General features: G+C 31.9%; 2 protein-coding genes, 1 long non-coding RNA gene and 1 other non-coding gene across 4 annotated transcripts; 1 reads left to right on the forward strand and 3 right to left on the reverse strand.

The window, feature by feature from the left end:
* Positions 1-1189: 1189 nt before the first annotated feature.
* On the reverse strand, positions 1190-1276 carry LOC125854020 (small nucleolar RNA U54). Its single transcript, XR_007445318.1, has one exon. It is a non-coding gene; the product is annotated as a small nucleolar RNA U54 (small nucleolar RNA).
* Positions 1277-11474: 10198 nt separating this feature from the next.
* Positions 11475-12329, forward strand: LOC125868065 (uncharacterized). The gene is made up of 3 exons (XR_007446701.1): positions 11475-11581; positions 11673-11756; positions 12244-12329. It is a non-coding gene; the product is annotated as an uncharacterized LOC125868065 (long non-coding RNA).
* A 4188-nt stretch (positions 12330-16517) lies between these two features.
* Positions 16518-17404, reverse strand: LOC125850168 (methyl jasmonate esterase 1-like). The gene is made up of 3 exons (XM_049530053.1): positions 17179-17404; positions 16986-17117; positions 16518-16802 (listed from the first exon to the last, which is right to left on the reverse strand). The coding sequence occupies exons 1-3, from the start codon at positions 17332-17334 to the stop codon at positions 16518-16520; spliced, it is 573 nt and encodes a 190-aa protein (XP_049386010.1). The 5' UTR covers positions 17335-17404.
* A 2420-nt stretch (positions 17405-19824) lies between these two features.
* On the reverse strand, positions 19825-21011 carry LOC125867991 (methyl jasmonate esterase 1-like). Its single transcript, XM_049548588.1, has 3 exons — positions 20561-21011; positions 20327-20464; positions 19825-20109 (listed from the first exon to the last, which is right to left on the reverse strand). Exons 1-3 carry the CDS (start codon positions 20999-21001, stop codon positions 19825-19827), a joined length of 864 nt encoding a protein of 287 aa, XP_049404545.1. The 5' UTR covers positions 21002-21011.
* Positions 21012-21131: the final 120 nt, after the last annotated feature.

Genomic DNA, 21131 nt, shown 5'->3' on the forward strand with positions numbered 1-21131 from the left:
CCCCCCTCACTCCCCCTCCTTATCACGCCCCTCCCACCCCAAAAAAAATTTAAGTTTATTTTTAAAAAATATTTTCAATTTCAAAAATTATTTTCTACTCTAGTAAAAATAAAAGATATTTTCAAAAATATTTTTCATTCATAAATCAAACACTAAAAATCTTTTTCGAAAAATATTTTCTACTCACCAACCAAACATGAGAAAGTAAGTAAAAAATCAACTTGTTTTCCAGGAAAACATTTTTCCATGGAAAACATTTTCCTTCATACCAAATACACCCTGCATGTACTCTCACTGTTCAATAATACTTATTCACTATTAACTTTGCACACTACTTAAAAAACTACAAATAGAATGATAATTTCACTATATTACTCTTTGAATATAATAAATACAATGTCTTGAAAAATGTAATAAAAAATGATAAATAATTAATAATAAGGGTAAATTAGAAATTAAGTGTAAAATTATTCATTAATTTCATATAATAGATTAAATATTACTGGATATTTCAAAATAATATGGTGAACAACTATTAATTGAACGGAGGAAGTAATATATAGACAAGGTTGTTCATGTTTTCCTTTACAAGAGAATATTTTTTAGTTATTTTAATTGCCACAAGTTGGGTTTATTAAATGTGGAAAGAAATATATGACTTTATAGTTTATAATTTGCATTGCCCAACGTTTTTTTGTTTTAAAAAAAGAAGAGTTTTGCCTGACAAAATCTTAACATACGGATCACAAATATCGAGATCTACAACACATTAGCGAGAAAATGATCAACATGGTCATTAATGTATTGAGGTTGATTTATTTTAATCCTTAATATATTTTAGGTGATTGAAATAGTTTTTTTATGTATGACAAAATGTGTTCAATTTAGTCTTTTACCCTAAACTTAACAATTCACCCCCAAAAACTATTAAATATAACGGTGGGGCTCACATAATTTACAAAATCCACCATTTTTGCCATCTTTATTAGCTCAAAGAAAGAGTTTCATGAAATCTAAAACACCATTTTCTGTAACATCTAACCACACAATTACAAAATAATTCTCTCTAAAGTCTGACATGTGAAATTTTCATGAATTCATCATAGCAAAAGACACAAATAATTTTTAAAAATTTCACAATAGAACAGTTTCAAAAATAGATCATAAAGCATTAGCAGAAAATACAGATAGCTCTCATACTTTGGGAAAAAAATCATCTACTCATGCTTTGGATCGGTATAGCGTATATTGCCAAAAGGCATACAATCATTGAGCTATTTTCCACAAATCTGGCAATAAAACATAAAAATATAAAATAATAATAATAATAATGGGAGATCAGTAGAGTAAAAAAGAAAGGTGCTATCTGTCACTGTTCAATCAGAAACACGGACCAATTTCGTTCATCATATCTCCCAAATACAATAATTATTCAATCTTTTTACAATAATTATTTTGTAATTGTGTGGTTAGATGTTAGAGAAAATGGTGTTTTAGAATTCATGAAACTCTTTCTTTGAGCTAATAAATATGATAATAATGGTGAATTTTGTAAGTTATGTGGGCCCCACTGTTATATTTAACAGATTTTGGGGGTAAATTGTTAAGTTTAGGATAAAACACTTAATTGAACACATTTTGTCATATATGAAGGACTATTTCAATCACCTAGAATATATTAAGGATCAAAATAAAAGCAACCTCAATATATCAAGGACCATTTTGATCATTTTCTCACACATTAGCTCAAGGTCTTATGAATAATGTATTTATTTAAAGGTTGAGAAATAGAGCCGTCAATATGGGCTAGGCCCGTTGGGCCGTCCTAGCCTAACCCGTGATTTAATAGGGGTTGGGCTACAACTTTTGGAGCCCATTTAAGAAAAGAGTTTTTTAGGCCTGAGTAAGATACCGATTTGTGGGGCTTAAAAAATATGGATAGGACCGGCCCGTGGGACAAATAAAAATTAATTAAAAAATTAAAATAAAATAGAGTATTAAAAATAACAAGAGTCTAAACTCAAAATTTGTTTAAAATTTGAAATATTACAATTTAAATACAAATTATGTTTATAAAATATGTACTAGATAAAATAAAAATTTCCTAAAATTTCTAGGGAATCACTACATAGGCCATAGCCTATTGAATATTGTCATAGTTTTTGTGTTTTATTATGATCATTGGAAAATAATTAGGTTAATATTTCTATTTAGCTATTTATGCTTTTACTTGAAATCAAACTTAATAAATATTATAAAGATAATTTTATTTGTGTATTTGATTAACAAGTAGTAACACTAACACCATATAATATTGTCTTGTCGATATTTATGATAATATTTTTTAATTTAATTTAAAAAATTATAAGAAAATATACTATTAAGAAAAGAGGGTTGGCTCGATAAAGCCCGTAACCCACGTACTTGTGGGTTGGGCCGATCATTTTCTGGCCCACACGAAAAATGGGCTAGCCCGGCCTGACCCGTTAAATTTCAAAGCTTGTATGGGTTATCCCGGATGGGGTGGGCCAGCCCATATTGACAGCTCTATTGAGAAGATTGTATATAACTATAGAACAGACTTAAGAAATAATAAAATACCCATTTTAATCATTTTTATTAGTATAAATTTTAGGAATTACATAGTTTTAATATGAATTTACAATCTATCCCTATTTAGCTTGTAATTACATTAATCTTTGAAAAAGCAAAACAATTCGGATACATAATATGTAGCTCGGATACATTATAAAATAACCGGATACATAATATGTAGCTCGGATACATTATAAAATAACCGGATACATAATATGTAGCTCGGATACATTATAAAATAATTTAGAATTATGAGAGAAATAAGGGATTTTAGAGGTTTTTAGAAATAGAAGGAAATATTAGAAATAAGGGAAATATAAGACGTGTATTTCCGTAATTTTTCCTTTTTATTTTGACCAATTTATATACACATATAATTTGTTTTGAATCGTTTCATACTTGTGGTATTTTTCTAGTATACATCTAAATTAGGGGTGACAAAAGAATATCTTCATGGATATCTATAATGCAATTTTTTTTTCCTTTTATTTTAGAAATTTTTACCCTGTATAGCCCCCATGCACCAAATCACAAAAATAATAGCAACTGTTATTTTTTATTTTCAGATTTTGGTGGAGGAGACTGGAAGAGTTAGAACATTCATATTAAATAGGCCAAAGCTGTTGAATGCACTTTCTCTTCAAATGGTATGACAAATATTTTTTTTTTCTTTTTGGGAATTGCTATTTCTCTGTGTCTTTGTTGCTCTTTTATAAAAATTACAGTAAATTTATTGTGTTTTGCGTGGTCAATAAAAATAAATAAAATGTAGCAAATAAATAATGCCTTTATTTTGATAAACAATATGATTAATAGGAAAAAATCTTTTGGACATAATAATTTTCACTATAATAATTAATGGCCTAAGGCCTCATTTGTTTTCATTAAGATTAAGACGTCTTAATCTAAATCTGAATGCACATCTGAATGATTTAAGAGGTTATCTCTAGACTTTTTGTTTTTCAACATCTGAATGCACATAATTTATTTATTTTTAAACATCACAGATATATCATTTAAATAAAAAGGTAATTTAATATTTAAAAATAAAAATAAATAAAATAATGATCAATTAGCAAAATTAAACTACTGTCGGAAGATAAAGACGATGAAGAAAAAGTCAAATATTTGGCCATTGTTGTTGCTGAAAAGATGTCTTTAGAAATACCAAAAACAATTTGTTTGTCACATATTTCAAATTCACCATTTTTATTGATGCCTCTTATTGTAGTTTTGCATCCTTATGTTATGACTTATGACTGATAACTTGTGAATCATTACTTTCATTTATTATCAATATAACCTCTAATTCAGTCATCTTATTAAATACTATATTTAAAAAATTTAAACTACATATGTAAATAATTTTAAATGTAATTAAAAAATATTTTAATAACGACATTCAAGATTTAAAACACCTTAAGTATGGATATATGGTAGATATCAACACATTACATGAAAAGAAATTTGAAATACATTTCTTATTTAAGTATTACAGGTAATAAGCAATTATTAAAATTACGAACATAAAAGTTTAATTTTTTTTTGCTATGATTTGAGTTATGCAATTTTATTTATAATATAATTTTTTCTGATGATAATTTAAATGATTTTTTTCGTTTCCAACTTTTCTATCCATCTCTATAAGTAAGACGAGAGAAAATCGATATGCTATTTGAAAAATTTACCTAAATATTTTATTAGTAGAACAATAAAAAAATTAATGACATTTAAAATTCAATATCACTAAAATCTCACCTTATATAAATTTAGCACTTAACGGCATATCAATAATAAGAAATATGAATAAAGGAAATAATTTTTAATATTTAAGAGTTTTAAATTTAAAATTTTACATGTTTAAATAATTTTTTACAAAACAAATTGAAAATATTTTAATAACGATAGTCATAAATCAAAACACTTTAAATATGGTAGATATCTACACATTAGAAAAATCATAAATATCATATAGTTCATGAGTACTATAGGGTATCAACCTCATTTAACATCAATCCAAGAGAGTCGCACATTAATGTTGAAATTTTGAATATTTATTAATTATTATATTTTAGTAATATTAAATTAAATATTTAAATAATTAAGTGACGACTCTAATTAACAACAATCCAAGAAAGTACTCACTCGTTAATATTGTAGTCCTGTGCTCCTATGTTATGATGATGGATAACTTGCAAATAAATTTATATTTGTTATTAATAGTATCTCTAATTAAGTAGTTCTATAAAATTTGATATGTCTAAATAAATTTAAACTACGTATTTGAATAATTTTTAAAATACAATTTGAAAATATTTTAATAAAAACAATGAAAACTCAAAATACTTTAAAGCGTTGACACTAATTAACTACATCAACATTTCTACACTATTACTGTCACGCCCCGAGCCTACACCCTGGATGGGACTGGCACTCGAAGACCATTGTTGGCCTCAAGTGAATCATTGGCCTGGCTTACTTACTCAACGGAAGACAACATTTATACTTAATACTCAATGAACTTAACTGAACTAAAAAATAAGATAACTGAAAATGTTAAAAAGTAAACATTCAACTTGGCCAAAAGTGGCAACCCAAGTCTTAACAATAAGAAATGATACTGAAAAGACTCAAAGAACTAACATTTGACTGTCTATCTATGAAGCATCTAAACAATTGAGATGGATGTTGGGACAGACTCCACAACATCCTAATGAACTAAACTAGAAAGCAATGAAGTGGATCCTCCGGAATGCAAGGAGGCTCACCAACTGACTCTGAGTGCTGAACCTGATCAACAAAGCGCTAGATGCCGACCCTGGTTACATGTGTCTGCATCATAATACGATGCAGGCCAACTGACATCAGTACATTGAATGTATGAGTATGCGAGTTGGAATGCTAAAACAACATAGTCTAGAAAGAATCTGAGAGAAACTGAAGAACTTACCTGGCTCAACTCAACTCAACCTGACTGAACTTATTTCAATATAAAGCAATTTAAAAGCAAGTGCAATATAAAGAAAAGCTACTTGAAAACACGATATCAACTCTGTATGTATGTAAAGATACAATATAACTCTGAGATATATGTAAAAATACAAATAAATTGATGTATATAAAAATACAATAACTTCTGTGAGAGTTTCTCTAACCGAAAACCATCACTTGAGAGCTATAGTGATGATACAATGATATTCCTCACGCTGCCAGCGCATCCTATACCTGGCTAAGGGTATAGGAACTGTCTAATGGATCCACTAGTCTATTTTGAAAAGGGTTCATCTAAAAAGTATGTCCCTTTTCTACCCATGATGGCTACATGGTTTAAGGGGGCCGATAGTTGTATGAACTCTTCCCCATCGGTGCTCAATACTACTCCCAAAATATACTAGCTCTTTATGTTTAAAAACATACTTCTTCTGTGATTTGAGATTAGTGCTAAAAAACTTAGCTCAAAGGCTATCTTGGAAATCTCAGTTTCCCTACTTGCTTCATTTAGAAAGCTAATACTCTTTTCTGAAAACTAGCCCGAAGGCTCTTTGGAAATCTCAGTTTCCGTTTTTATTTAAATGTGAAAACATTTAAAAATCTCTTTGTGAATACTTAGTCCCCCTATACTTTTGAAGAAATGACCTTCAAACGTTACCTTTTACTCTTTGCTTAACTTCAAACTTAAGTCTTAAAATAAGTTAAAACGTTTGTAAAAGACTTATGAAAACTTGAAATGAACTTCTCTTACTTGACTCTTGACTTTGATCGTAACTTTTGCTTGAATCGACTCTCAACTTATCCTTGAATTGAATTATGGAATCAAGGATTATAATTTGTGTTTGGAAAGACCTCATGATGTGTAGGAATGATTTCAAATAGCTAAACTTGAGATAAGTTACGAAATCACCATTTTGGAACAAGTTCACGACGCGGAGATGTTTCTAAATAAATAATCGTGAAATTAAATTTTGAGACAGAGGAGTCCGCGTCCTGTCACCGAACCATAAACTATTTTCTATTTTTAATATATACTTTCATTTTATTTTTGTCATTTTATAAGATAAGTTTAATCAATTTGAGTGCTTAAATAAAAATAATTTATTTTCACCACTTCTTTTTTTAAAGAGACAATGGAATTTTTTTTTTATTACAAGAAGAAGCTGAAGTTAACTGGCAAAGAAAAAAAAAGAAGAATAAATAATAAAAAAATGGATTGAAACTAGAGCTGTCAATATGGACTGACTCACCCTATACAGGCTAATTCATATGAGCTTTGAAATTTTACGGGTCAGGTCGGGCTAGCCCATTTTTGGTGTGGGCCAGAAAATGGTCGGCCTAGCCCATAAGTACGTGGGCTACGAACTTTGTTGGGCCAGCCTTTTTTTTTTAAATATATTTTTTTAATAGTTTTTTAAATTAAATTATAATTTAAAAATATTATCATAAATATCGACAAGACAATATTACATGGTGTTAGTGTTACTACTTGTTAATCAAATCCACAAATAAAATTATATTTATAATATTTATTAAGTTTGATTTCAAGTAAAGTATACATGCTAAATAGAAATATTAACCTAATTGTTTTTCAATGATCATAATAAAACATAAAAACTGTGACACACATTCCATAGGTTATGGCCTATGTAGTGATTCCCTAGAAATTTTAGGAAATTTTTATTTTATGTAGTACATATTTTATAAACATAATTTATATATAAATTGTAATATTTCAAACTTTTAACAGATTTTGAGTTTAGACTCTTGTTATTTTTAATACTCTATTTTATTTTTATTTAGCCCACGTACCGGCTCTATCCACATTTTTCAAGCCCCACAAATTGGCAGGCTTATTCAGCCGGACAAAAAAGCCCTTTCTTAAATGGGTTCCAAAAGTTATAGCACAATCCTATCAAATCATGGATTAGACCAGGCCGACGGGCCTAACCCATATTGACGGCTCTAATTGAAACCATTAAATGTTTTAATAGGTGGATCCCAAAGAATTCATTTAGTTAAAATAATAAAGCATCTTCAAATTCAGTATTTTATTTTGGAAAGACTTTAACTTTGTTTTGAAAAGAAAAGATTACTATAATCTTTTATATGTTTCCGGCTAAATTTGGGCAAGAAATTTTCTAACAGTTAGCAGCTCTCGAATTAGTTAGTTTAGTACTCATCAAATATTTCTTATTTATTTTACCATGGGCTACTAGTTACTACTATGTAAATGATCTATTGTAATTGATAAGTTTATATTAACCGTGATTTTTTTTTATAATATTAATGTATTTATTTTTAACCTTCATTCGTTAAGCATTCAAATTAAAAGTGAAAGTAGTTTTAATATATTACGTGTAGCTTCATTTTAATGAAAAACAAAATCTTCCTTTTATGATTGAAAAAGTTTGTGTTGGTCGTTACTCGTTACCTTTTACAATGCGAATAAATACAGACCTTCAAGAAGTATTATTTAACCTTTCAAATTGAGTTGTTCTTAAAATACTTTATCTATTCTATTTTATGTGAATTCTTTTTAATAATATTTTAGTTATATTTAGATATTTTATGAACTTTTTATTTTACCCTTTTTATTGCCATAGGAAATTCATTTTTTCATGTATTGTCATCTAATATCCAATTCATCACAAGCTTAATTAATCCGAATTTGTATTATGTTAGATGTTTTCAAAAATCTCATTGAATAGTTAAAGACCAAATTAGTTTTTTCTAAAAAATTATTAAAAATAAATCGAGGATTATACAACAAAAATATCATAACAATTTTATAGGTATTTTTTTTTTGTAAATTCTTGTTGGAATAGGTTCATGTAGAATAAATGAAAATACTTTACCATTTACGTAACAACTTTAGAAAATAAATGTACTAGAATCTCTCATGTTTTACAGTTGCACAACTTATCCAGGTTTCAGGCCGTCTCAATAATTTTGGGGGCTTAAAGTCAAACTTTATAGAGATGACTTATTTTTATATATATATATATATATATATATATATATATATATATAATTATAACATACTTGTAATCCCGTAATAAGATCCAAAGAGGGTAGGATGTGTAATATAATCCTTATGAAGTAAGAATATAAACAATGTAAATTTTTAATGAAAAAAATATAATATAAAGTTAGAATAATAATCCAGCTCGTATGGAATTTTTAACAATATATCATACATTTTAAAAAAATTGGGGGCACCAAAAAAGTTGAGGCCCCAAGCGATGAAGAGGTGAAAACCTGTTACAAATAAGTAGAATAACGAAAAAAAAATGTTTTAGACTTTATTTAAATTAAAGGAATGAATGCAAAAATACAAAAAATTGATAAAAAAGATAAATAAGAATGTTGGATATACTATAAAAAAATGAACTTTAGAGGTAATTAATTAACAATAATAGTTTAATCCACGCTGCTAATATGTATTGTTAGAGAATTTACATTTTTTGTAAATGTTTCTATAGCCAATAACGATGTTGAATCCAATGACAATTAACTAATGCCGGTAAAAGATTTAACATTTTCATTAAAATATATTTTTATTATAGGGATAGAAATATCTCACGTCTCCTTTTTATAATTCGATTTTAGATATATATATATATATATATATATATAAATTTACATTTTACAATTTGTTTTCATAATTATTTATTAAAAAGAAAGAGAAACAGTAAAAAATTATAGTCGGTTAAGTAGCATAAAGAGAGGTAGGGTAGGGTGAGATCCACCATACGAGCAGCGGTAGAATCCGAATGCTCAGAATGGATTCGGGTCATCAGTATTGAAAAGGGGCATCACGACCCGTCGATTGCTATGAATGAATGCCGTTTTCCCTGGTAACTGTCGTCGTTGGTTTTTCTCTCTCCTTCCTTCAGTTCAGTAGTCTCTAATGGAACTTTGAAAGTGAAATTGTGAATTCTCAGGGAGATTTTGACACTTGAAAAAAAATGTTAGGGGACAAGAACACAAAATTAAGATTTGAGTTGGTTGGCTGCTTACCTGATTAATAATAATGCTCTTTTCCAACCAGTCGAATTTCACTACATGGTCAAGAATGGAATTCGTGAACTTCCTGCGGAAGAAAAAATTGGTGTGGGGGTGGCTGCTCTGCAATTGGAGGGAGAAGATATAGGCAGTATCTTCATCCAGTCACTTGGAATGATTAAGTGGCGGCTTTAGAGAGGACCGAATATAATACCTGAGAAATTTATCAGATAAGAGGATTCAAAATAGGCCAATCCTACCAACTCCTGGGTACCAGTACAGAAAGGGTTTCGTACAAGCACACTAAACCCAAAAGAAATGAATCTGTTGCTTGCTCGTGATAATGATATATAGCTAGAACACACCAATTTGATATTGGATTCACGTTTTGTATTCTCATGCAATTATATGGAATAGGTTATTCTTATTATATTTACTTGGTGAACATGTGAGCCTTTTATTCATACAATCCTCGTATCACAGGATATTTGAGTGAATTTCTGGTTTCCTAATTAAATTGATTGATATGTTAACTCTTCCCTCAAACTTATTTGTTTGTCCAGATATCTCGACTTACGGAACTTTTCTATGCCAGTGAAGAAGATTCTAATGTGAAGATGATAATATTAAAGGTATTTTCAATAGTTGAAGGATCTTCTGTGATAATTAAATTTCCTGTCATAGCTTAACATGAGGAAAACTGGCAACTTGATGCTGGATTTTGCCTACAAAAATATTTAGAAACTACATGCAGGCAGAGTTGCATTGATTTTGAATTGTCTTATTCAAATCTTATTTCCTTATTGAAGAACTTCAGCTTGTTCCCTGTCTCGTCTCGACACTGGGAAGAAAGTTCTTCTCCTCATAGCTTTGTTGAGTAAGGATAAATCTTGCCAATCAGCTATGATCTACCTCTCTTTTTGGTATTTCACTGGTTCTGACCAATCTATTGTTTGGCTTTCTCCTCGGCATTCATTAGGCTTATATTTCCTGGCAATTGGAATAATCCACATTATCAAAAAACTGTTCACCAAAATAATTTTGTTGAAATAAAATCAAGAGAGTGTTAGAAATTGCTTTAAGTAGTTATTGTTGCATGTATGACTATGTATCTTACTTTTTTCACTACTACAGGTTTTTCACACTGCGAATTATTGGGAAATTTGTGTTTTGGCATAATATATAAACATGCCCTTTTAACTTGGCTTCATTTGACATCTATGCCCTTCAACTTTGGGTATGCACAAGTAGACACTTAAATTCATGTAGAGTTGAACAAATACACTCTCGTCCTACTTGGCGTCGACGTGACAATTTGCATAACCTACGTGACATCTTACATGTATTATGTTACGTAGGACGCGTATGTCTATTTGTTCGTTTAAGTGTCTACTTGTGCACACCTAAAGTTTAAGGGCATAGATGCCAACTGATGCCAAGTAAAGGCATATTAATGTATCATGCCTTGTATTTTAGAACATGATTTCCCCACTATTTTCCATCGAATTTGCTCACAGGGAAAATGCATGGTGAAAACAGATTCTCATTGAAATATTGGAAAGCTTCCTTACTTTTTCATATGAAAACACTACTATTTTTTCTTTTCTTACCAATTCAATCAAATATTTGTGGGAATAGCCACTAAACATTTTTCAGTGGAAAACTATGGGAAAACAAGCACGGGTTGTATGCTTCAAACTTTATTAATGCCCATGTATATAGTGCTTTTCTTGTTACTACTTTTCTTGTATCAATATTTTCCAGGGAGGAAGGGCTTTTTGTGCTGGTGGTGATGTTTCACATTTTATTCATGATTATGATTCGTATTTGCTAAATTGGTAATATCTTAAGAAAAATTGCACAGCTAAATGTCCCCAGTTACATAATTATTTATCCATGCTTATCAGGTAGCTTGAAAATCGGTGCTAATTTTCTCCTAAAGCAGTACACCTTGAACTATGTGATGGCAACGTATAGCAAAATCCAGGTTAAATTAAATTATCTCTAATTTTAGTTCTGTGACAGTGATATTACTTTCATTGGAATTTCCTTAATCTTGTTTGGACTATCCATTGAAGGTTTCCATCCTTAATGGAATTGTCATGGGAGGCGGAGCTGGTGCTTCTATACATGGTAGATTTCGAGTTGCAACAGAAAAGTCGGTATTGCCTCTACTTGAGTAGTAGATTTATCTTGTTGTTTTGTTTACCCTTTTGTATTTGATCTTTGCCACATTCTTTGTGGTTTGCTTCAAATTTGTCTCTACATCTTCGCTTTTAGGGAGTAAACCTAAACCCATATACGAATGTTCATGTGGAATAGCTGTAGCAAAATAGGTCTTGAAATCCTTACAGTTTAGAATTGAAGGATTCATATCTAGCAGAACTTTTTGTACTATGTCTCAGAGCCTTTATAAGATTTTTATTTTTTTTACCTTCATTTTTTTAAAAAGTCTCTAGCATAACTATAGCAAAGTTAGAGGTAAACCGTACAAACTGTTAATCTTCATGAGCTTTTGGATTTGCGTTAAGGGTTTATTTTTCTTAGGCAGCAATACACTCCTTATTCATACTTGGTGCTGGTTGCTATGTGTAATCGGATACCAGAAACTTCATGTCCAATGTATTATTTATGTATGTTTCTCTGTAGGTATTTGCTATGCCTGAAACATATTTGGGACACTTTCCTGATGTAGGTGCCTCTTACTTCTTATCAAGACTTCCAGGATTCTTTGGTAATTTCACTGGCCACATCATATTGATAAAGAAAATTAGTGCTATTGCTGTAATACACTCTGGAGTTATCTGCTACTTCTCAATTCTCATTGTTAGAAATTTAACTACCTGGTTCCTCGAGCTTCACTACTTGAGGATTTCTTAAGAGAAATGGTTAGCTCAACTACTTTGCATTTATTGCTGCTGTTTCATCCACGATATCCTTAAAATCAAAATTAGTTGAAAGAGTTAAAAGCAGAAGATAGGTCCTTTGCTCCTGTAGAAGGTGTTCAAAAGCTTGCTACACAAGCCCCATGGATTAAAGCAGCTACAAGTATGTGCCTTTTGGTGCATCTTCTCTTATATTATGTTAGCGGAAACGTGAAAATCGATTAAAGCAGCAGCAAGTATGTGCCTTTTGGTGCATCTTCTCTTATATTCTGTTAGCGGAAACGTGAAAATGGATTAAAGCAGCAGCAAGTATGTGCCTTTTGGTGCATCTACTCTTTTTATTCTGTTAGCGGAATCGTGAAAAATAAAGAACAAGGAAGAACAACAATATTTAACGTGGTTCGTATCAAAATGATGTTACGTCCACCAGAGAACAACTGCATTAATATTTATTTCACTCCAAAAGAATACAAATGAAATAATACAATAGAGAAGGTGAGAAGGCAAGTGAGAGGTGAATAAATTCTTCCTATTGATGTCATCCATGACATCACTATGTATCAAAATGTCAAGGTTAAACATGTGAAATCATTTTATGGTTTTATCTAAATTTCACCTACAAAGATACTATCTTGACTTTTTGTTTTGTACTAATAAAGAATTATCTTTCTACCAAATCTCCATATTAATTCATCTTCCATTGAGTTTGATTCCACAAGGACCAAACCAACTCTTTCAATCTCCACCTTGGTTTGCGTTCCGAGCATGCGTATAAACAACTTCGGCCAAAACTTCTAAGCTTACTGGGTAATCCCGTTGTGAGAAACAAGAAGAATTAAACCTTTGTTAAACGTACTAGCTCCACCTAGCAGTTGTTCTCTCAGAGTTGCATCAATTGATGCGTACTCCCGCCAAGTCCTTACAGTGTGCAAACTTGGCAAACGGGACTATCTTGGTCAACATGTCTGCAACGTTATCGTCTGTGATAACTTTCTCAACCTTGATACCTCCCTCTTCAACGACTTCTCGAATAAAATGAAATCTTTGGTGTGCTCATTTGAAATCTTTGATTTTTAATCAAATGAATAACACTTTGACTATCACATCTTAGAGTTGATTCCAGCTTAACCAAATTCAATTCTGCCACCAAACCTTTCAACCAAATAGCTTCTTTCACTGCCTCCATTGTTGCTATATATTTTGCTCTGTTGTAGATAAAGCGACAATCGAATGTACAACCGATTTCCTACTAACGACACTACCAACGAGAGTAAAGATGTATCCAGCTGTGGACCTTCTTCTATCAAGATCTCCTACATAGTCAGAATCTACATTACCGGGAACTAAAATACCTTCACTTTTCCGAAAGGTTAGGCCAACAACAGGAACTCCTTTGAGATATCATAATATCCACTTAACAGCTTTCCAGTTCCTTTTTCCTAGATTTGCCATGTACCTGCTTACCACATTTACAGATTGAGCAATATTTGGACGTGTGCACACCATAGCATACATAATGTTGCCTACTGTGCTCGCACAAGGAACCTTTGGCATATGCTCCACCTTATCCATAGACTGAGGCATTTGTAACTCTGAAAGCTTGAAATGAGAAGTTATTGGTGTACTTACAGGCTTGCTCATATGCATATTGAATCTCTCAAGAACCTTTTCGATGTACCTCTTCTGAGAAAGATGTACAACACTGTCTTATCTTGAAATCTCCATTCCAAGGATTTTCTTTGCAACTCCCAAATCCTTCCTGTCAAATTCCTTGCTCAACAGTTTCTTCAAAATATTTATCTTTGTGATGTTGTTAGCAGCAATAAGCATATCATCAACATACAACAACGGATAAATCATAGAATTACCAGACATCTTCTTGTGATACACACAACTATCAAATGCACTCCTCGAGAATCTATGTGTAGTCATGAATGCATCAAACCTCTTATATCACTGTCTAGGGGATTGCTTCAAACCATACAAAGACTTTTTTAGTTGGCATATATGATTTTTTTTCCCCCTCAGTTAGGAAACCTTTAGGTTGATCCATATAGATTGTCTCTTCTAAATCACCATGTAAGAAAGCAGTTTTGACATCGAGCTGTTGAAGCTCTAAATCAAATTGTGCAACCAATCTAGTAGCATGCGAATTGAGCTATGTTTCACAACTGGAGAGAAAATCTCATTGTAGTCAATTCCCTCCTTCTGACTGAAACCCTTTGCAACCAATCTCGCCTTGAACCTAGCATCTTTCACTTCTGGAATACCCTCTTTCTTTCTGTAGACCCATTTGCATCCAATTGTCCTCTTCCCTTTTGGCCTTTTAACTAAGATCAATGTCTCATTGTTATGAAGAGACTCCATCTCTTCCATCATGGCTAACTATCATTGTGCAACATCTTTTCAAGAAGTTGCTTCAACATACGAGGAGGGCTCGAGATCCTTAATCTTTTCTTCTGCAGCTACAAGCGCATATGCAATCAGATTTGCTTGCTCTATAAGATGTTCCGGTTTTCGTATCTGCCTTTTGTCGCTTCCCTTTGCTATTGTGTATGGTTCATTGACAACAAGTTCTTCAAGATCTACATCTTTTGACTTATCAACTTGAGTATCTTGATCCCTTTCCTTGGTAAGCTCCACCTGTAGCTTCACATGCTCGTTGTTCTCGTTTCTTGATAACTCCACAAAAACTTTACGAGGATTCATCAAAGGTAACATCTCTACTAACTACAAATTTAAGTAGACAAACAGCAAAGTTTGTACCCATTTACTTTATCTATATACCCTACAAATATGGCCTTTTTAGCCCTTGGTTCAAGCTTTCCTTCATTAACATGATAGCTGGACACCCAAATATTCGCAAGGATGAATAGTTAGAGGGTTCACCTGACCATACCTCATTCGGAGTCTTAAAGTCAATCGCTGATGCTGGAGATCGATTGACAATATGAGAAGCAGTATGAACTGCTTCAACCCAAAATACTTTGGACATCTTGGTTTGTAAGAGTATACAACGAGCCTTCTTAAGAAGAGTTCTATTCATTCTCTCAGCAATTCCATTCTGTTGTGGTGTGTGCGTGACCGTCTTATGTCTTGCGATCCTATTAACCTTTCAGAAATCATTGAACTCTTCACTGCAAAACTCCAAGCCATTGTCTGTGCGAAGATACTTGATTTTTCTCTCCATTTGATTTTCAACCAAAATCTTCCACTCTTTAAATGCTTCAAAAGCATCACCTTTTGCCTTCAAAAAAACGCACCCAAACCTTTCGTGAAAAATCATCTATTAATGTGAGAAGATACCTCTTTTCTCTTTTCGATGGAAGCTTAGAGGGACCCTATAAATCTGAATGGATGTAGACTAGTACCCCTCCCGTCTTATGTTTGCCAGTGCTGAAACTGTCCTTTTTCTGCTTCACTAAGACGCAGTGCTCACAAAATTCAAGTCGAAACGGTGGTTGTGAATGTATTTGGAAAATTGGTACCTTAGTGTAGACGGTGGTTGGATCGATATTTGGACCACCGAGAAATACAGCAACTGAAATCTTTTCTGGAAAGGTCTCCATGGCTTTAGAAATGGCGAGTCCACCAAAGGCATGATCTACAAGAATTATTTGTTTATGTGCAGGAAGTGAAGCCATGAACTCCATTAATTAGTGGACTCAAATAATCAGAAAAATTTGGGATTTCAAGGGCCTGTTTGGGGTTGATCCTTGAAGCGCCCAAGTCAAGAGCTGTTACATTATCTGTATAGTGTATCCTCTTCCCATTGATGAGATTTATTCAAATTGAAATTAATTTCAGGAAATAGAGGTTGTTTATTGATTCTAATTCCGAACACTGAAATTACAACAAAAGGAATTAACAATCAAAAGAAAATGATTGAAATATCAAATTAACTAGTAAGGTTTTAGAATTCCCATGAAAGAACTAAGATGGCCATATAAAATGCATCACATATATGTGAATTGACTGAAGTTTTGTTCTCTGCCTTACAAATGTCCCCTTATTTTTCTTTATCATCAACAGCTCTAATTAGGTATACTTGTTGGCAATGCCCAGAAGAGTAGTAAAAAGTTGTTGGGGATTAGACATCATGGTCATGTGGTCAGAGCCCTCGATCTCTTCCACTTCATCAGGTGGATTCTTTTCAATCAATAACTGTTGAAAGTCCTTCTTCAGACCTTTATTTTCAGCAACCACAATGAACACTCGTCTAACTGATCCATACTTTTCCCTCGAAAGAACTATCTCCTTAGCAACATCTTCCAAAGGGTATAAATAAAATGGCCTTACTAGTGTAGTGGCCAACGCCAAATCCTAACACCAAGAATTAAGAGAAAACCCCGATTTAAATCAGTTCCAAATTGCAAGTTGATCTTGTGATTAAGTAATATAATTGAATAGACTATTAAAATCCTCCAGACGAAAGAAGTCACATTAGGGCCATTCTGATAATAACAGAAGTTGATTTCAATGACAGTATTATTATGATTTGCTTACCTTAATTGAGCTCAGATGGTAAACATTAGCAGCCAAGAACTTGGGACCTAGGATGACAGTGGTTGGAGGATTCGTAGGTCCATTGTCATATGTAATGCGATTATCAAGGTGAGGTATTATTACATTGAGTGTCTATAATAAAGTATATTTTGTTTCAAATATGAAAGATTTTAAATAAAAATTAACAGGATGCATTGATATTTGGACCAGGCATAATAGCACTAAGAAATACAGCAACTGAAATCTTTTCTGGGAAGGTTTCCATGGCTTTAGAAATGAGGAGTCCACCAAGGCTATGGCCTACAACAACTACTTTTTCATCAGCAGGAAATGAAGTCATGAACTCCATTGGCGGACTCAAGTAATCAGAAAAATGTGGGATTTGGAGGGCCTGTTTGGGGTTGATCCCTGAAGCACCCAAGTCAGAGCTGTTTCTCCATATCTTTTTTTCCTTCTTTTAAGAATGAGCACATAATATGAAACATTACAAAGGTAGAGCATGGTTTGTGCTAAATTACTTCCTTGCACAAGCAACCCCACGTTGGCTGTATTTTGAGGGCTGAGGCATCGGCTATTTATATTCATAGGGGGGGGGGGTCCGAATTCACCTGAAACCATGCTCCCCTCCCTTGATTCGGTAAATCTTTCAAAGTTTGGATATTCCTAATTTTTTAATCAGTGTAAAATTTTATGACCAAACAGGCACTAAGTTAGTGATGGAGTTACAGTTTTATGCTTTAAGTTAATCGTTTGTTTGCAAATTTAGTGCGTATTTGGAATGAACTTTCAAATTTTGGTGTTCGTTTGTAATGAACTTTCATTTACCATTATCGTTTTTTTCCTTACAGATTTAATATTGTTCCCAATTAAAAAAAAAAATGTATTCTTCTCAAAGATTGTGAAAAAATGCAAATATAAATATAAATTCTATAAACATAATAAATAAATAAAAGTTAGAATAAAAAAATAGAAGAGTGGTAGACGTAAAGCCATAATAGGTGAAAAGGCAAACCAATTGACTTCTCTCATTTCTATATTCATTTGAATTGATTATGGAATAAATGACTTCTTTTCAGTTTTCAATATATTCTTAGCAACTTCTTATGTTCTTCATTTTTCATCTATTAGTGAAAAATTAGGAGGAAAATTTATTAACAATTATTTGGTTCCGTTTTGTCAACACAACAATATTCATCTACAAAATTAGGTATTTATCTTTTATTTCTATATTATATTTGCATTTTTTCACAATTTTTGAGGTACACAGTTTCTCTCTTTATGAATTGAACATAAAAGGTCAATCCACTGCACTTTTGTGTTTATCATCATATAATTCTTATGTAATTTTTTATTTATTGGTTATTCTTTCTTATTCTGGTCAATATATTGCTTTGTTTAACTTTTTTTCATTTAATATGACATGTATATTTTATTGCTTTTCATGTTAGTTGGATTGATGTTACAACTGCTTTTGCTTTTTATACATGAGATAAGGTTATATAAATTTTATATGGTAGTAGAGGTCAAATGTGCGACGCACGTTCTCAGGAGTAGTATTTGTATTAATGTGAAGTATATTACATAAATTTATTACCAACTCTCCATTATGTGAATATATATAACTCCCACTAATTATATTTATTATGATTTTTAATCACACCTCTCATCCTCATTCATGATCTCAAATGGATTAATGTCATCTTCATGACAACTTTTTGTGTTCCTCAATCCTATCCTATAAATAGTGACATTTGACACAATATTATACATAAAACGTTGAAAAAAAGAAGAGAAAATCACTATGCTTTCTTCTCTTATCCCTTTTTATGTGTTGATGTTTCTTGTTTGTTGTTATTGTACAACTTTCTATTGTTTTGTTGTTATTATTATTGAGAAATTTACCTTAGTTTGTTGCTTTGTATACATTAGTCTAGCATGTGGTATTTTAGTATCTTTATTTAATTTGAATATTGTATAGTTTGTTATTTTTACTTTATGCACTTTTAGTCAATTTTATAATTAAGAATATATTCTTTTTATTAGGAAAGATATATGTACTTTCTATCGTAAAAATGATGAATTTGTTTTAATAAATACCAATAGATTTGAAAAGGATAAAATATATCATTTGCAATACCAAATTTACATAAAATATTTTGAGATAAACGTGTCACGCACGTTTTCATCAGAACTAGTACTAACTAGAATTGTAGTTGCCACTGGCTACCTACTCTTTAATAATATTTGATACTATTACTATTATATTATTTTGCTTTCTCCATCTAAACTATCTCAAATTCAAGAAAAATGGCAACTGAAGTAGAATTAGTAAAACAATGTATACCTATTAACAACGAGCTACACAAAATAATAATTAAACTGAGTGATAAAAATATTAGTAATTCAAAGATGTTCTAGTTAAGACCATATTAGTATCATGAGTTATAGATTATGATCTCTGTGCTCTATAATTTGTAACAATGATAAATAAAAAGTGTAAGCAATGAGCTTTTGTTCATCTACATCATATTCTCATTCATTTTGTTCTAATCCTTCAGTATCGACTTTTATGTCCTCCTCCCCATTGATGAGATTTTAATCAGTGTTTGCTCTTGAACCAAATTCAGTAGTTACCGGACATAGAGGTCGTTTATTTATGTCAATTCCAAATACTGAAATAACAATGAAAGGAAATAACAACTGAAAGAAACTAATTGAAATATCAAATGAATTAGCTCAGTAGGACTTATATGGAAGATATTGAGATAGACTGAAGTTTTAATCTCAGCCTTAATTACACCTGTCGCTCTTATTCTTCTTAATTAACATTTCTTAAGTCTTAGGTATACTTGTTAGCTATGCTCAAAAGTGTAGTAAAAAGTTGTTGGGGCTTAGACATCATGATCATGTGGTCAGAGCCTTGGATCTCTTCCACGTCATCTGGTGAATTCTTTTCAATCATCCACTTTTGAAATTCCTTGTTCAAAAGGTTATCTTCAGCAGCAACAATGAATACTCGCTTAACTGATCCATACCTTCTGCTTGACACAACTATCTCCTTAGAAACATCTTCCACACTGTATATGTATATCGGCCTTAAGACTGTAATGGCCAGCATGAAATCCTAACATCAAGAAGGGAAAATAACTGACTTAAGTCAGTTTCATGTCAATGTTGCGGTAAGTACTCAAATAGATCTATAATTTGGATAAACTAGTTTAAATGTTTGCCTACTAATAATTTTTGGCAAAGCAAGTCATTAGTCACTTTAGGGCCATTCACTTGACCAGAATAACAGAACTTGCTATTTCAATTATATATTTGTATTATGCTTTGGTTACCTGAATTGGACTCTTATTGTAAAACTTAGTTGCCAAGTACTTGGGACCATAACTCAAGGTTGTTGGAGGATTGGTAGGTCCATTATCATAAGTAACACGATTATCAAATGCAGATAATACACCAGTGAATGCCAAGAGCTGTAACAAAGTATATTTAGTTTCAAATATGTGAAAGTGTAAGCAAACATAACAGATCATCTCATGGCTAAAGTTAGGAATATGAAAAATTGGAACCTTGGTGTAGATGGTGGTTGCATTGAGAGTTTGACCAGGCATTAGAGCAGTGACAAATACAGCAACTGAAATATTTTCCGGAAAGCTTTCCATGGCTTTAGAAATGGCAAAGCCACCAAATTCATGGCCTACAAGGACCACTTTTTCATGTGCAGGAAGTGAAACCATGAACTTCATTAGGGGACTAAAGTAATCGGACAAATGTGGGACTTCAAGGGCCTGCTTGGGGTTGATACCTGAAGCCGCCAAGTCAATAGCTGTGACATTATGCCCTGAAAATCTCATCAATGCCACAATCTTATACCAGCACCAGGCTCCATGGCTTCCCCTATGAACCAACACGAAGTGCTTCTTAGCTTTAGGCCCTGGCAAGGTTGCATTTGCATATGGCAACACAAGTATTAGAATTACTAGACTTGTCAGAAACTTGCTTTTCTCCATATCTTTTTTCCCTTCTTTTGAAAAATGAGCACATAATATGAAACTCTACATGGAAGCTTTATAGTTGGAGGAGTTTGGTTTCTTCTTTCTTCCATACCGAAGCAACCTCAAGTTGACTATTATCTGAGGA

The sequence above is a fragment of the Solanum stenotomum genome, chromosome 1, assembly GCF_019186545.1.
Source record: "Solanum stenotomum isolate F172 chromosome 1, ASM1918654v1, whole genome shotgun sequence".
Lineage (NCBI taxonomy): Eukaryota > Viridiplantae > Streptophyta > Magnoliopsida > Solanales > Solanaceae > Solanum > Solanum stenotomum.